Source organism: Saimiri boliviensis, chromosome 9, assembly GCF_048565385.1.
Source record: "Saimiri boliviensis isolate mSaiBol1 chromosome 9, mSaiBol1.pri, whole genome shotgun sequence".
Lineage (NCBI taxonomy): Eukaryota > Metazoa > Chordata > Mammalia > Primates > Cebidae > Saimiri > Saimiri boliviensis.
In genome coordinates this window covers 107,762,903-107,775,584 of record NC_133457.1, presented here as the reverse complement: position 1 = coordinate 107,775,584, position 12,682 = coordinate 107,762,903, and the positions used below count along the sequence as shown (strand labels likewise).

Sequence of the window (12,682 nt, the reverse complement as noted above, 5' to 3'; positions counted from 1 at the left end):
TAACCCCTAGGAAAGGGCCTATCCACGCTGTCCTACAGAGGGCCCAGAGGACCCAAACAGTGCCTGGAGGCAGAAATGAGGGAGGGGAGACTTACTTGCCCTCCCACAGGCCTAACCACCAACCTGAGGTGCAAATGTGATTAAGAAACCAAGACTCAGAGAGGCTAAGTGACAGGTCCAAAGTCATACAGCTTGTAAGTGTCAGGAAACAAACCCAGGCACTTCCATCACACTCAAAGTCACATTTGGATCCAACATCTGGGTTTGCATAAAAATGAACTTCCATCTCAGGTGGACATAGAGAACAGAGAAAACACGGGAGTGGAGGTGGGAGGCCTTCTCACATCATGTAAACAGCACCCCATAGTCGCTCACTAAGTATTTGCAGAATAAATGAGACACAAAGGGCCCAGGGTCCAGCTTCCACATCATAAAGTTCAGTTCAAGTCAAAACACAGCACAATGGAACAATAAAATGTATGCAAGGGATTGACCCTGGGTTATACTACTGAGTCAATTCATTTCCAACAAGTTACTAAATCATTCCTGCAAATTAGGCCCAGCTTGGAGATAAGCACATTTTAATTAGGTGTAATGTAAAGGCATACTAAAACCAGGGACCAGCGATTCACTCTTCCACCCCCGAAGCAGGAGGAAGTGAGCTCCCCCTGGCACCCTGACAGCTGCAGAGAGAGCTCGGCCGAATTCCGGCTCCGGCTAACAGCCTCCTCTGCCACTCTTCTGTGACCTGATTCATCTGGATCTCAGTCTTCTCACCTAAAAAATGGGGACAAATGTGCCCAGCATAGTTCTTAGGAAGACTTAAGGCAATATGAAAATAAGAAAAGGCTGGGATGAGAAATATTATGGGATTGCTAGAAACTAAGGAGTCAAAGAAACTGACAGCGAAGCCTGTGGGCACCGAGGAACCGGCACTCAACACCTAACTGAACCCCAGAACATTCCCAGAGACAGGAAGCCTGGGCTGGGACCCCTGTGTCAGTCCAAAGTCCTGGGAGAAGCCGATTGTTGGTTTTGCCCCCAGGCTAATGCCAAGGAGAAGAATTCTCTAACTGAAATGAGAAATCTGCCCAGGAGATTCCCTCCTGCAGGTGGGCATGAGGCTGGAAAAAAAGTGCACCAATGCCCAAGGAGTAACTGCTGGCCTACCTGAGGGGCAGAGAGGCCCCCAAGGATGTCACAGGCTCGTCCCACACAGCAGTGGGGTCTGCCCTCGCACACCACACACGGGGCATTTCTACTCTGCAGCCACGCTGCCCATACACGCAGTCACAGCTTCCACCTGTGTTGAAACTCGCAACCACAGGACAGATCTAGACTCCCCTCTGTTTACACATTTAAATATCAACCAAGAATCACCAGGCATCTGTAGAAAATATCAGCATAAAAGAGAGGCCTAAAAGCGAGCAGAAGAACCACCGGTAAAACAGAGTTAAATGCAGGAAACAAAAGACCACTTTTTTAAAAATTGAATTACCATCTTCAAAGAGATTCAAGATAGTCACATAACCATAAAAGAAGAATAGACCACCATAATATGAGATGGATCAAGAAACTCGGAATTCTGGGAAAATGAAAAAATGATTACAGAAATAAAAACGAACGTATTAACAGTGGGGAACTAAAGAATGGGTTTGATGGGAAGTTCACGCTCCACGCCTCTTTCCAGTGGATACCCAGGACACAGGGTTGCATGGGGAGAAGGAAGAGGGACAGAGGGTGAGGGGGACTTCACAACTTCTGGGTGTCTTACAAAGAGCAAAATCTATTTTTTTTTTTTTTTAGATGGAATCTCGCTCTGTCACCAGGCTGGAGTACAGGGGCATGATCTCAGCTCACTGCAACCTCTGCCTCCCGGGTTCAAGCTATTCTCCTGTCTCAGCCGCCTGAATAGCTAGGACTACAGGTGTGCACCACCACGCCCAGCTTAATTTCTGTATTTTTAGTAGAGATGGGGTTTCACCATGTTGACCAGGATGGTTTTGATCTCTTGACCTCATGATCCACCCGCCTCAGCCTCCTAAAGGGCTGGGATTACAGGCATAAGCCACCGCACCTGGCCCCAAATCAATTTTTTTTAAATAAAAGAGCAGCAAGACTCAAGATAAAGGAGAAAATGGTAGCAAAGTGAAGTGTGGTTGGGCGTGAGTTAATGAACAATAGCCACACCATAAGAGCCCAGGTTATGGCTGCAAGGGACCCACTCCTGTGCCTCTGAGCTTCCTGGGAGCTCAGTAAAAGTAAAAGGCAAAGCCAGGGACACTGACCTGCATCGAGGCAGGGCAGGACAGACGGCCCCTTGTTGACGAGACAGGATTCCAGCCCAAAGAGGAAGCCCTCACTTTGCCCGGAGGTGACCTCCTTTAGCATGGCCCAGACGCTCCTTGGAGACCCATCTGGAGTCCTCCCTAACACACAGGAAAATGTGCGGCAGCTCAGTGCAAGGACTCTAGAATCCCACCCTGGAGCATCTAAGAGCATCTTTGAGCCCCTAAAAATCCCATTAGTTATCATTTGTCTTCCCTTGGACCCAAGAAATAACCATCCTGCCTTTCCTACGCTGAGCAGATGGCACTTCTCTCTCATGTCATGAGACAAAGGAGCACTTAAGCAAGTGAGTGACAGTCACGGAAAGTCACTCACATGCTGGCCCTTGATTTCCTGGGAACCAAGAGGAAGGTGCTTTTTCTCCCCAGGATGCATCTCCCTGAAATGGACACAGTGGTACTCCCCAGCTCCCTTCCAAATGCTCACCCCCAACCCCAGGAATATCAGTTGCTGGGCTTGTAGCTCGCCCTTCAATGGGACTGCCCTCTACTGCAGAGAACTCCTTTGTCCAAGGGAACTGCCTGCTGTTCACCTTTAGGCCTCTCACTTACGGTGAAATGACCACGTGTTGCAGGAATCAAAGGCTCGGCAGTCCCCTCACCTCCATTTGGAACAACGCTAAAAAGCCACCTTAGCAGCACAGCTCCCTGTGGGATGGTGTTCATCAGAACCACAGGACGGGCCAGGCCAGCTTCTCCCCCGCCCAAGCGGGTTTCCTGGACCAGCAACATCAGCACCTTCCACTTGCCAGCAGCACCCACTTTCAGCTCCTCCCAGACCTGCTGAGTCAGAACGTTTGAGAGTGAAGCCCAGCAGTCTTGTTTTAACTGAGCTCCAGGTGATTCTGTTGGGCTGAAGTTTGAGAAGCGGAGTATCACTGGCTACTGGTGGAAATCGAATGCAAGTCATTAGACTTTTCCATCAGCAGAAGACCAAGACACAGTGGTAGAGGACCGTCAAAATCCAGCGACGTGACATGTTCTGTACTTGGGCGCCGTACCCCTGGTTCCAGGCACTCCTCTGCTTAAAGCCCAACAGGCTGGGGTGCAAGGCTCTTCATAACCATCTCTGCTTGTGTCCCAGCTCCCACGCAGGCAGGTTTCCCCTCCATAGGCTGACTGTGTCCCCAGACCACCCCTGCAGTGGCTGCTCCCTCTGCCTGGAACACCCCCCTCCACTCTACACACCCCAGGTAGCCCACCTGGCATTCCTGTAAGACTTCACCATGTAAAACCTTCCCAGACTCCTGGCACTGGCACTGCTCAGCCAATTTTATATTTAATTATCACTCTGCATTTTGAGCCAATTGATTACAAATCCACATAGCCATTCACCCGGTAAATAAAACTTTTCTATTGAGTCACTGAGCCTCCAGGACAGGGTTGAATCCCTAGCACCCAGTAGACACCGCATAAAAACCTGTTGAACATCTGAGAAACCCAGCAGCAAACAGGCCATTAAATATTGAAAAGCCACAATCACGTGGCTCATCCTAGCAGGCACCAGGATTAGCAATTGTACGGTAGCAGGTTTTAAATATCAGGGAAATTGATCGAAATTTATTATCCTGTGTCATACAACATCGTTTCACGAAGATGTAACATTACAATTTACCACGACTCATTAGGTTAATAATTACTTACCATACGTTTTTACTGTTGCTCCCAAACCATGCTGAAAAATCACCCTGTAGATTTGAATCCATGTAAATAGGATGACTGCCAACTCCGTGGATACAAGATAACAGTGTGGACTGAAACCCTGGCCAGAAAGCACGAACAGGCCCTCTTCACCACCCTCTTCTAGTTTCCCTGTGCTACACTTTCTTCCCACACCATTGGTTCTCAACCACGGGCAACATGTGGAGACATTTTGTTGTCACGACTGGGGGCAGGGGGGTGCTGTTGGCATCTACTGGGTAGATGCCAGGGATACTACTAAACATTCTACCATGCATGCCGCAACTCCCACAACAAACAGTTATTAGGTCCGAAATGTCCAAGCACCGAGGCTGGGAAACAGCATTCTAAATTAGACAGAATTTACATACCTATTACTTTCATCTGATCTTCACAGCAATAGAAGACAGGCATTTCTGTCCCCTTGTACAGATAAGAAAACTGAGACCTGAGCAGCTAAATGATGGGCACAAGGTCACCTGCCCAAGCCACTGGATGGCACAGCTGCGATGTGAACCAATTTTCTCTGCCTCCAAAACCCACTTTGTCTGCTACACAGCTTCAAGAAGATAGCAGAAGGTGGAGGAAATGAGCAACTCTCTCCCAATTCACAATCCTGGACACTCCAATAAGAGACTCCTTCAACCCAGAGGCTCAGGAAAATCAGGTCCAGGGACCAAGACATGGAAGCAACCGATGTCGGGACTGTTAGCAGCCCAGGGCCAGAAAGTGGCGGTTCACGCCTGCAATCCCAGCATTTCAGAAGTCTAAAGCAGAAGGATCATTTAAGCCTAGGAGTTTGAGACTGCACCGAGCTATGATTGTATCACTGCACTCCAGTGTGAGCAACAGAGCAAGACTGTGTCTCTATTAAAAAAAAAAAAAAAAAAAAAAAAAAAAAAAACATGGCGGGGCAGCTGTGGGGCATCCTCCAGTAGCTGGTGCAGAAAAGCAGGTTCCTCCCACATTTTACCTCTCAGTTGGGCTGCTCTTTGTGGATGAAAATGAAAGCATTTCCTGTGGGGGCCAAGTGCTACACATACATGATCTCCAACCCTCAAGCTTCAAAGGGGAGATGTCAGTGTGCCCATTTTACAGATGAGGAGACGGAGCCCCCATCTGTAGATTAAATAACTGGCCTGCCCTGATGGTGGTGAAGGAGGTGTTCAAACCCATGTCTGCCAGATTCCACAATCCACGATGCCTTCATATCCTAAGACCAACTCTAGAAAATCAGAGAAGCAAAAGAGATCACCCTGCAGAGTCCCATAAGGGGGAGGCACAGGACCTTGTCTTTCATGCAGACTCAGCTCCTCTTCCCGCCTACCAGCTGCCCTGTATGCCAGCCTCTGTGCTCCAAGCCTACCTGGTGAAGCCCCTCTAGGAACAGAATGTCAGCCAGAGACTCTGAGCCTCTGCCCTGTCCTGCCCGGGACTCCTTGTGCCCCACAAAGTATTCAGATGCCAGCAGCCAAACACATGCTAAGTTCCTCAAGCCCCAGGTTACAACTGGCAACCGCTAGATTCATTCATTCATTCAGCAAATATTTGCTGAGCAGCTATGTCTCAGGCCAGCACTGGGAATGCAAAGGTAAGGCAGACCCAGTGGTTCCTGCACTCTGAAGGCTAGCAGGCGCATCTCCTCAAAAAGCACCATCCCGCCAGCATTCCCTCCCAGTACTCCCTCCACAGTCAGAAAGGATGTCCCCAGCCTGTATTTCATTGTATTTCCACCCCACACCATCCCTCTAGGCTGATGATCACTGATTTGCTTTCCCTTTGCACACAGGAAAACAGAGGCCCAAAGAAGAGCACTGACAGGCTCCAGGCCACCCAGCAGACAGGTGGGAGCAGTGCCAGGCTGGGGCTGCTCCTCCTACCATGCAAAAGTCCTGGGGTCCTTCCTGGAGAAGCCCCCAGCACAAGTTAGGAGAGGAGCTATGGGGAACACATTTAGATGGAAAGTAAATGAGCGTCTCCTAGCAGAGGTGCAGATACCCATCTGAGCGCTCCCTGGGACCAGCCATCTCAGCTCTAAGCCCACCTGTCCCAGGGTGACTTCCATGGGACCCACTCGCAGCTGCCTGTGCCCCTACAGAAAGGAGCTGCGGGAATCTCACCCACAAAGGATGCTGGGCAGGCCTCACATAGATGAAGTTCAGATCAAGTCCATAGTTTAACCCCACTTCATGAATTTGTGTCCAAAAGAGTCTCCAATCATTCATTAACCAAGCTTGTCCAGGTCTCATCCTTACAAGATGCGGTGCCCAGAGCTGTGTGGGTGGAAAGTTGACTCCTTCACCCGCCAGCACATATTTATGGAGCAATTATGGGTCAGCCACCATGCCAGGTGCTGGGCAGAATTCCTGACTGCCAGGAGCCCACAAAACCTGTACACAAATAACCAAACCACCTACACAAAGTGTGGTCCTTGAATCAGCAGCAACATCACCTGGAGAGCTCATTAGACATGCAAATTCCCAGGGCCCCCTGCCAGACTAATTGAATCGAATCGCTGGGGATGGAGCCCAAGAATCTGTTTTTAAAATCTTGCCAGAGGAAAGACGGAATCAACTCAAATGCCCATCAATGTTAAACTGGATAAAGGGAATGTGGTACATATATACCACGGAATACTTTGCAGCCATAAAAGGAATGAGATCATGTCCTTTGCAGGGGCGTGGATGGAACTGGAAGCCATTATCCTCAGCAAACTAACTCAGGAACAGAAAACCTAGCACGGGAACAGAAAACCAAATGATGCATATTCTCATTTATAAGTGGGAGCTGAACAATGAGAACACATGGACACAGGAAGGGGAACATCACACACCGGTGCTTGTCAAGGGGGTGGAGGGAAGAGGGAGAGCATCAGGGTAAATAGCTAACGTATGCAGGGCTTCACATCTAGGAGATGGGTTGACAGCTGCAGCAAACCACCAATGCACACGTTTACCTATGTAACAAACCGGCACATCTGCATATGTATCCCAGAACTTAAATTTAAAAAAAATATTGCCGGACGATTCTTCATGTGTACATAGATTTGAGAAACACTACTCTAGATCACAAGACCGTCCTCAACTTCCTTATTTAAAATCCCAAGCCAGCCCTAGGCCTTAGGACCCCCAACTCTTTTTCCTGTTCCATTTTTTTCTCCAAATTCATATTGCCATCAATCACGAGACCATATATTTATGACTTCCCACACTGATAGAGAAGCTCCAGAGGGCAGTGATTTGAGTGACTTTTGTTCGCTGCTGCAGCATCTGTTGCCTTGCACGGTGCCTAGCACCAAGAAGCGCTCAATAAATATTGTTGGTAGAATGATGGATGGCAGAACATGCAATATCCTATCCAGTGCCAGTTCTTTGGGAAGCCCGGAGGGAAAGAGAAGTTTGCTGGCTGTGAAACGCCGCATGAGGAAGGTGGTACCCAGGTTGGCCTTGAAGGATGTTCAGTCCGGGGATGAAGGATGCTGGAACAGAGATGCTAAGCCTCTTCCTGGAATAGGCCCCAGATGGTTAACATTGTTGTTATCTAATTAGAAGCTGGTATGTGCCAAGAACTGTCCCAACCTGTATCACCTCACTTAACCCTCCTGAAACTCACAGGCAGACAATGTTGTCTTTGAGAGAACACCAAGACTCAGAGATAATAACTGATGTTCCCCGGCTACAAAAAGACTTGTATAAGAATGTTCACAGCATCTTTACTTACAATAGCTCCAACTTGGAAACAAACCCAAATATCCATCTGCAGGTGAACAAACAAGTTTGTTCCAACTTGGAAACAAACCCAAATATCCATCTGCAGGTGAATGATAGACCAATTGTATGATATTTACACACTATTACTCAGCAATTAAATGGAACAAACTAGGATATATACAACGTGGATGAATGTTGAAGACATTACATTGAGCAAAAAGACGGACACACAAATGTTTACATTGCATATCAAGTTCTAGAACTTAGACATGGTTAATATACATAAGTTGAACTTAAGAAAGCATTAGTAATAGAAATCAGATAAGTAGTTGCCTCTGGAGGTGGGGATAGGGCGTGCTGACTATAAAGGGATGTGAGAGAACTTTCTGAGATGAGGGAAATGTTCTCCATCTGGACTGGGATGTTGGTTAATGGGTGTTAATATTTCTCAAAACTCGTGGAACTGTACACTTAAAATCTTCATGTTATTGTATGTAAATCATATCTCAGTAGAAAATGAGCTAAAAATCATCTGCCCTAGGCCACTAAGCAACAAACAGATATTGGAACACAGGCTTGGCCAGTTTACACTAGTATGCCATAGTTGAGCAGGGATCCCCCAACTGTCCCCCAGCCTGGTAGGGTGCCTTGCCAAAATCTGAATGGAGTTCATAGTTACCCTAAGAAAGATGTCACGGCTGTAAACTCCTAAACTGTGACAGAGACTTGCAAAGTGGCCGAATGAGTAACCTGCTGGGAGTCCAGAAATCTGGGCTCAGGCCTCATCTTGGCTCTTTACTTGCTGTGTAATCTGTGAATACGCGCCTCAGTGACTCAGTTTCCCCTTCTGTAATGCAAAGAAGGAGACCAGTGGTTCCCAGCATGGAGCCACAGATCCATGGGGGCCACAGGGCCACAAATCCGTATGCTCAAAAAGCACCTTTATTACATTAAATAGTAATGGATCTTCTTAATACCCGGTAAGCTATTTTTCTAATGCATGCTAATATTACTGTGATTAATAAAACACATCTATTTCAAAGCAAAAATAAAACCATAGCAGCTTTTCCTCAGTGTGTATTTTCTCAAACAAAAGATACCAAAAGAACAACCAATGTTCGTGACTTCAGTTTAAAGAGGCTGGGAATCTCTATGTAGAGGATCGCTAAGGGGACAGTCGCCAAGGGGACGGTCGCCAAGGGGATGGTCGCCAAGGGCCCTTCCAGGTCAACTGCCCCATAGTTGTCGGGCATCACTTAGGCAAATGCTTGCCCTTATGTATATAAAGCCTGGCGCCCTGTGCAACAAGCCTCTTGCCTGGGCTCCAGGGACGAGGGCCCCCCCCACCCCGGCTTTGTGTGGGTGCGTCCACACCCCAATGTGTGGAAGCAGCCCAGCCTACAGGCCCCAACTGTGGTCACTCAAGGAAACCTGAGCCTAAGTTTCCCCTCCAGCTTTGATAGTGACTAAAGGTGGAGCCTGAGCATTTTCCTCCCCAACCACACCCCATCCACTTCTTGAGCCAGAAAAGGGGAGTTTCTGTTCATAGCCTGGCCCCACCCCCCAACCACCACCACTGAGGCCACGCCCACTTGGGAATCCGTTACCAAAAGACCTCTAGGCCCTAGATGAGTACAGTGACCTTCCCCTCCCGCCTCACCCTGCTCTAACCTGAAGGACTGAGTAGCAGGTTTCACATCCAAGTGCAAGGTCAGACCTTCCTTTCACCTATCCAGTGGCTCAGCTGCATCCCCACCCTCACCCGTGCCCCGCCCCACTCTGGACACATTCTCACCTACGGGTCAGGGGTCTACATCACATACAGAAACCAGAATCGCCGGCTTCTCATTCCCTCCCTGCCGAGCCCTTCCTGAGGAGATTCGCACAGGTTCTGGTGCTGAGTCAGAGGTTTACAAAGCATGAGAATCAAGCAGGGGCCTCGGCTGAGTCCTGCCTCCAACGGTCCCTATTTGGGACAGCCCCACCCAGGCGAGATTTACAGAAACACCACCCTCAAAGGGAGCGCTCCAGGCTAAGCCCCTACCCACTCAGACTTTGACGCACAAATGCCCAACCCACCCACACCCCCAAACCAGAGGCTGGAACCTACCTCGCCAACTTCACATTTTTAAAAATAACAAAGCCAAGGGCAGAAGACAGATCAACTGCCCCCACACCCAACCTTCTCCTCCCTGAAAACTCCACTTGCTACTTTTAATCTATTTTTCCCTCCAACAGACTGGAGGCAGCTCCCGGCCTTCTCCTGAGGTTACCATCCCCCCTCTTCGGCTTCTAACTTTGCAGGTCACTAGACAAAAGAGAACCACCCCCGCTCTTCGCAAGGCCTCACTTGTCACCCACCCCGGCCCCATATCGCGCAGGCCCTGGTGGCCCAGACTCTTCCTGCCCCCGGCGAAGAATTGCGGGGTGCTTTGTCAGGGGCTCCCCTAGGGCCTGAAGCCCGGGAAATCCCGGGATCTGTGCCGGGACGCCCCCATCCTGCGGCATCCCCACTACCAGGGGCCGGACGAAAAAAAGCCTGCGAGGTTGGGGAGAGACCCTGGGGGCCGCGGATCCAGCCACCGGACGCGCACTTACCACGCATCGCTACGGAGCCCGCGCGTCTGCGCCGAGGCCACGGGAAACCCACGCGCTCTGTTCAATCCGGGCTCTGAGTGACGAAAAGCCGCGCTCTGCTCCAGCCGGCCCGGGACCGACGCACCGACCGGCGGACGCGCGGACAGTCTGGCTTCCTAACTAAGTTTGAAAGTTCCCTCCCCGGAGACCGAAGAAAACGCGGACCGCGCAGAGGCGCCCAACCCATCCGGGCTGGGCCAGGCGAGGCAGTGAGACCTGACGCCTCGGGTTCGGGGTTCCAGGCACGCGAGCCTCCATCGCTGGGAGCGCAGCGGGGACCTGGCAGGGGTGGGGACGGCGATCTTGGAAACATGGAGGAGAGAGGGTGTCACGCATTACAGCCCCAGCCTGGAGGGACGCCTGCTCACCGTTCCTGGGAGGGGACAGGCCTCGGTTGGCCGCTGCCTACTCGGAATCCGAGGCCCCGCCGGGCAGTGACGGCCAATTAGTAAACCGCCCAATTAGTGCGCAGCGGCGCTGAGTAGTTAAACCTCGACGCGCGAATGTGGATGACCGCGGTGTGGCCGTCCCTGGATGTGACCTTGTGTGACTGTGCGACCGTCGGGATGATCGCGCCTGAGGCTCCCCGTGCAGGGGGTGGCTGTGTGTGTCCGCGTGCGCCCGGGGAGGCGTGATGAATGCGTGCGTTTGACTGTCGAGCGACTTCTTTGTGTGACTGTGCCCAGTTGCGCCTGGGTGTGACAGTGGATGGGGGCATGTCACCGTGTGTGTGGCATCGGAGCGTGCGTGTGTGACTCGTCTGTGGCGGCGAGGCTGCTTGTGAGTGAGTGGCTGCGTGTCGTGGTGTGTAAATGACTGTCAGGACGACTGGCGTGGGACGGTGCGACCGTGGAAGTGGTGCCTGGCTGTCCGCGCGTGGCCGCGGGTCCCTGTGTGTCGGCTTGGGAAGGACTGCGAGGCTGTCAGGGGGACGCGGGTGAGGGGCCACTGTGTCGTCGCACGGTGGCTGTCGGGATGACTTCGGCCCGCGATCCGCACAACTCAGGGAGCGAGCGTAGCCGCAAGGGGATCGAGGTGAGCCGCCCGTGCCCGTCGGTGGTGCTGATGTGCGCGGCCCCGTGCGACCCCGGGAGCGCCCGCGTCCCGAGCCGCCAGGTGACTCCGGCCCCGCCCGCCGGGGCCCCAGCCCGCCCCCGCCTACCTTGCCGCCGTGGTAATAGTCCAGGTGCGCCAGGCCGGCCGGCTCGGCCCCGGGCCGCGCGCCCACCGCGGGCGCCGAGGGGTACAGGCGGACGTCCATGGCGGGCGCGGCGGCGGCGGCGGCTCCCGCGGGCAGTGCCTGGGCGGGCGGCGGGTGGGAGCCAGTGTGCGAGCGGGACTGCGAGCGCGGGGGGCGGGCCGGGGGCGGTGCCCGGAGGAGCGCCCCGCCCCCGCCCCCCGCCCCGCCTGCGCGTGCTATTGTTCCGGCCTCGGGCGCTGCCGAGGGCCGGGGGCCCGGGCGGGGGCGGGTAGGTCCCTCCCGGGAGCTGGGCCGCTGCCGGGTCCCCGTCCCAGCCCTGCCTCCCTGAGGGGGGCGCGCCGGTCCTGACGGCGCTTTTCCGTCTCGCCTTTCGCCACCCACAGTGAGGAGAGAGAGAGAAGCCCGAACGACACCCCTCCGCAGAAGTGGGACACTCATTGCCCTAAATACTGGGGGCGGCGCTAGCCCCGGCCTGGCGGCGTGGGGGTGGGAGGAGAAGAGGAAGGTGGTGACAAGACCACTTTGGAGATGGATGCTGCCTTACCTGGGGGACTCTGGCCAGAGCCTGAGGCTGCTCTTAGGATGCCCGTCCCCTTCTCTTCTCACTGATCTGAGTCAACTTGAGAGGCACCCCCCCCGGAGATTAACGCACTTAAACTCTCACTCACATATGGGGAAACTGAGTCAAGGACTTGCAGCATCAGTAATGGAACTCCAGGGGGGTGGACTCTACTGCCCCCAAAGAATCCAGAACTGAAACCACCTGGAGAAGGCAGAAGGACCCCGCCCCTTTTAACAATAGAGAGGGGAGGGCGGTAGGAATGCCGAGTGCTGGAAGGTCTGAAGAGGGGCCTAGGATATGCCCCCAGTTACCGTCTCTTGGAATGAGGAAAGGAAGAAAATGAGATGGGAAGGGGATGGCTCTGACGGTGGATCAGAAAGGTGACTATGAAACAGGATTCCTCCCCAACCAAAAAAAAAAACAAAAACAAAAAACCCTCGTTCTTGATATAACTAGCTGGTTGCTAGACTGTTGCACCCCCATCGCCCTTTTCATGCAAGCATTGTCTATGCTAGCAATCTCCACTGCCTCACTGCTGACTGCT

The 12,682-nt window shown here is 52.2% G+C and overlaps 1 protein-coding gene across 3 annotated transcripts in view; it reads right to left on the bottom strand.

Annotated features, from left to right (window-relative positions):
• The window catches only part of TOX2 (TOX high mobility group box family member 2), a 159,473-nt gene extending 147,792 nt beyond the window's left edge, over positions 1-11,681 (bottom strand). The window contains exon 1 of one of the 3 annotated variants that reach the window (XM_039479771.2): positions 11,538-11,681. In XM_039479771.2, coding sequence (XP_039335705.1) covers positions 11,538-11,636 — 99 coding nt within the window. In that variant the 5' untranslated portion in view covers positions 11,637-11,681. The other 2 variants (XM_074406564.1, XM_010346883.3) reach the window with 2 other exon arrangements.
• Between the last annotated feature and the right edge of the window lie 1,001 nt (positions 11,682-12,682).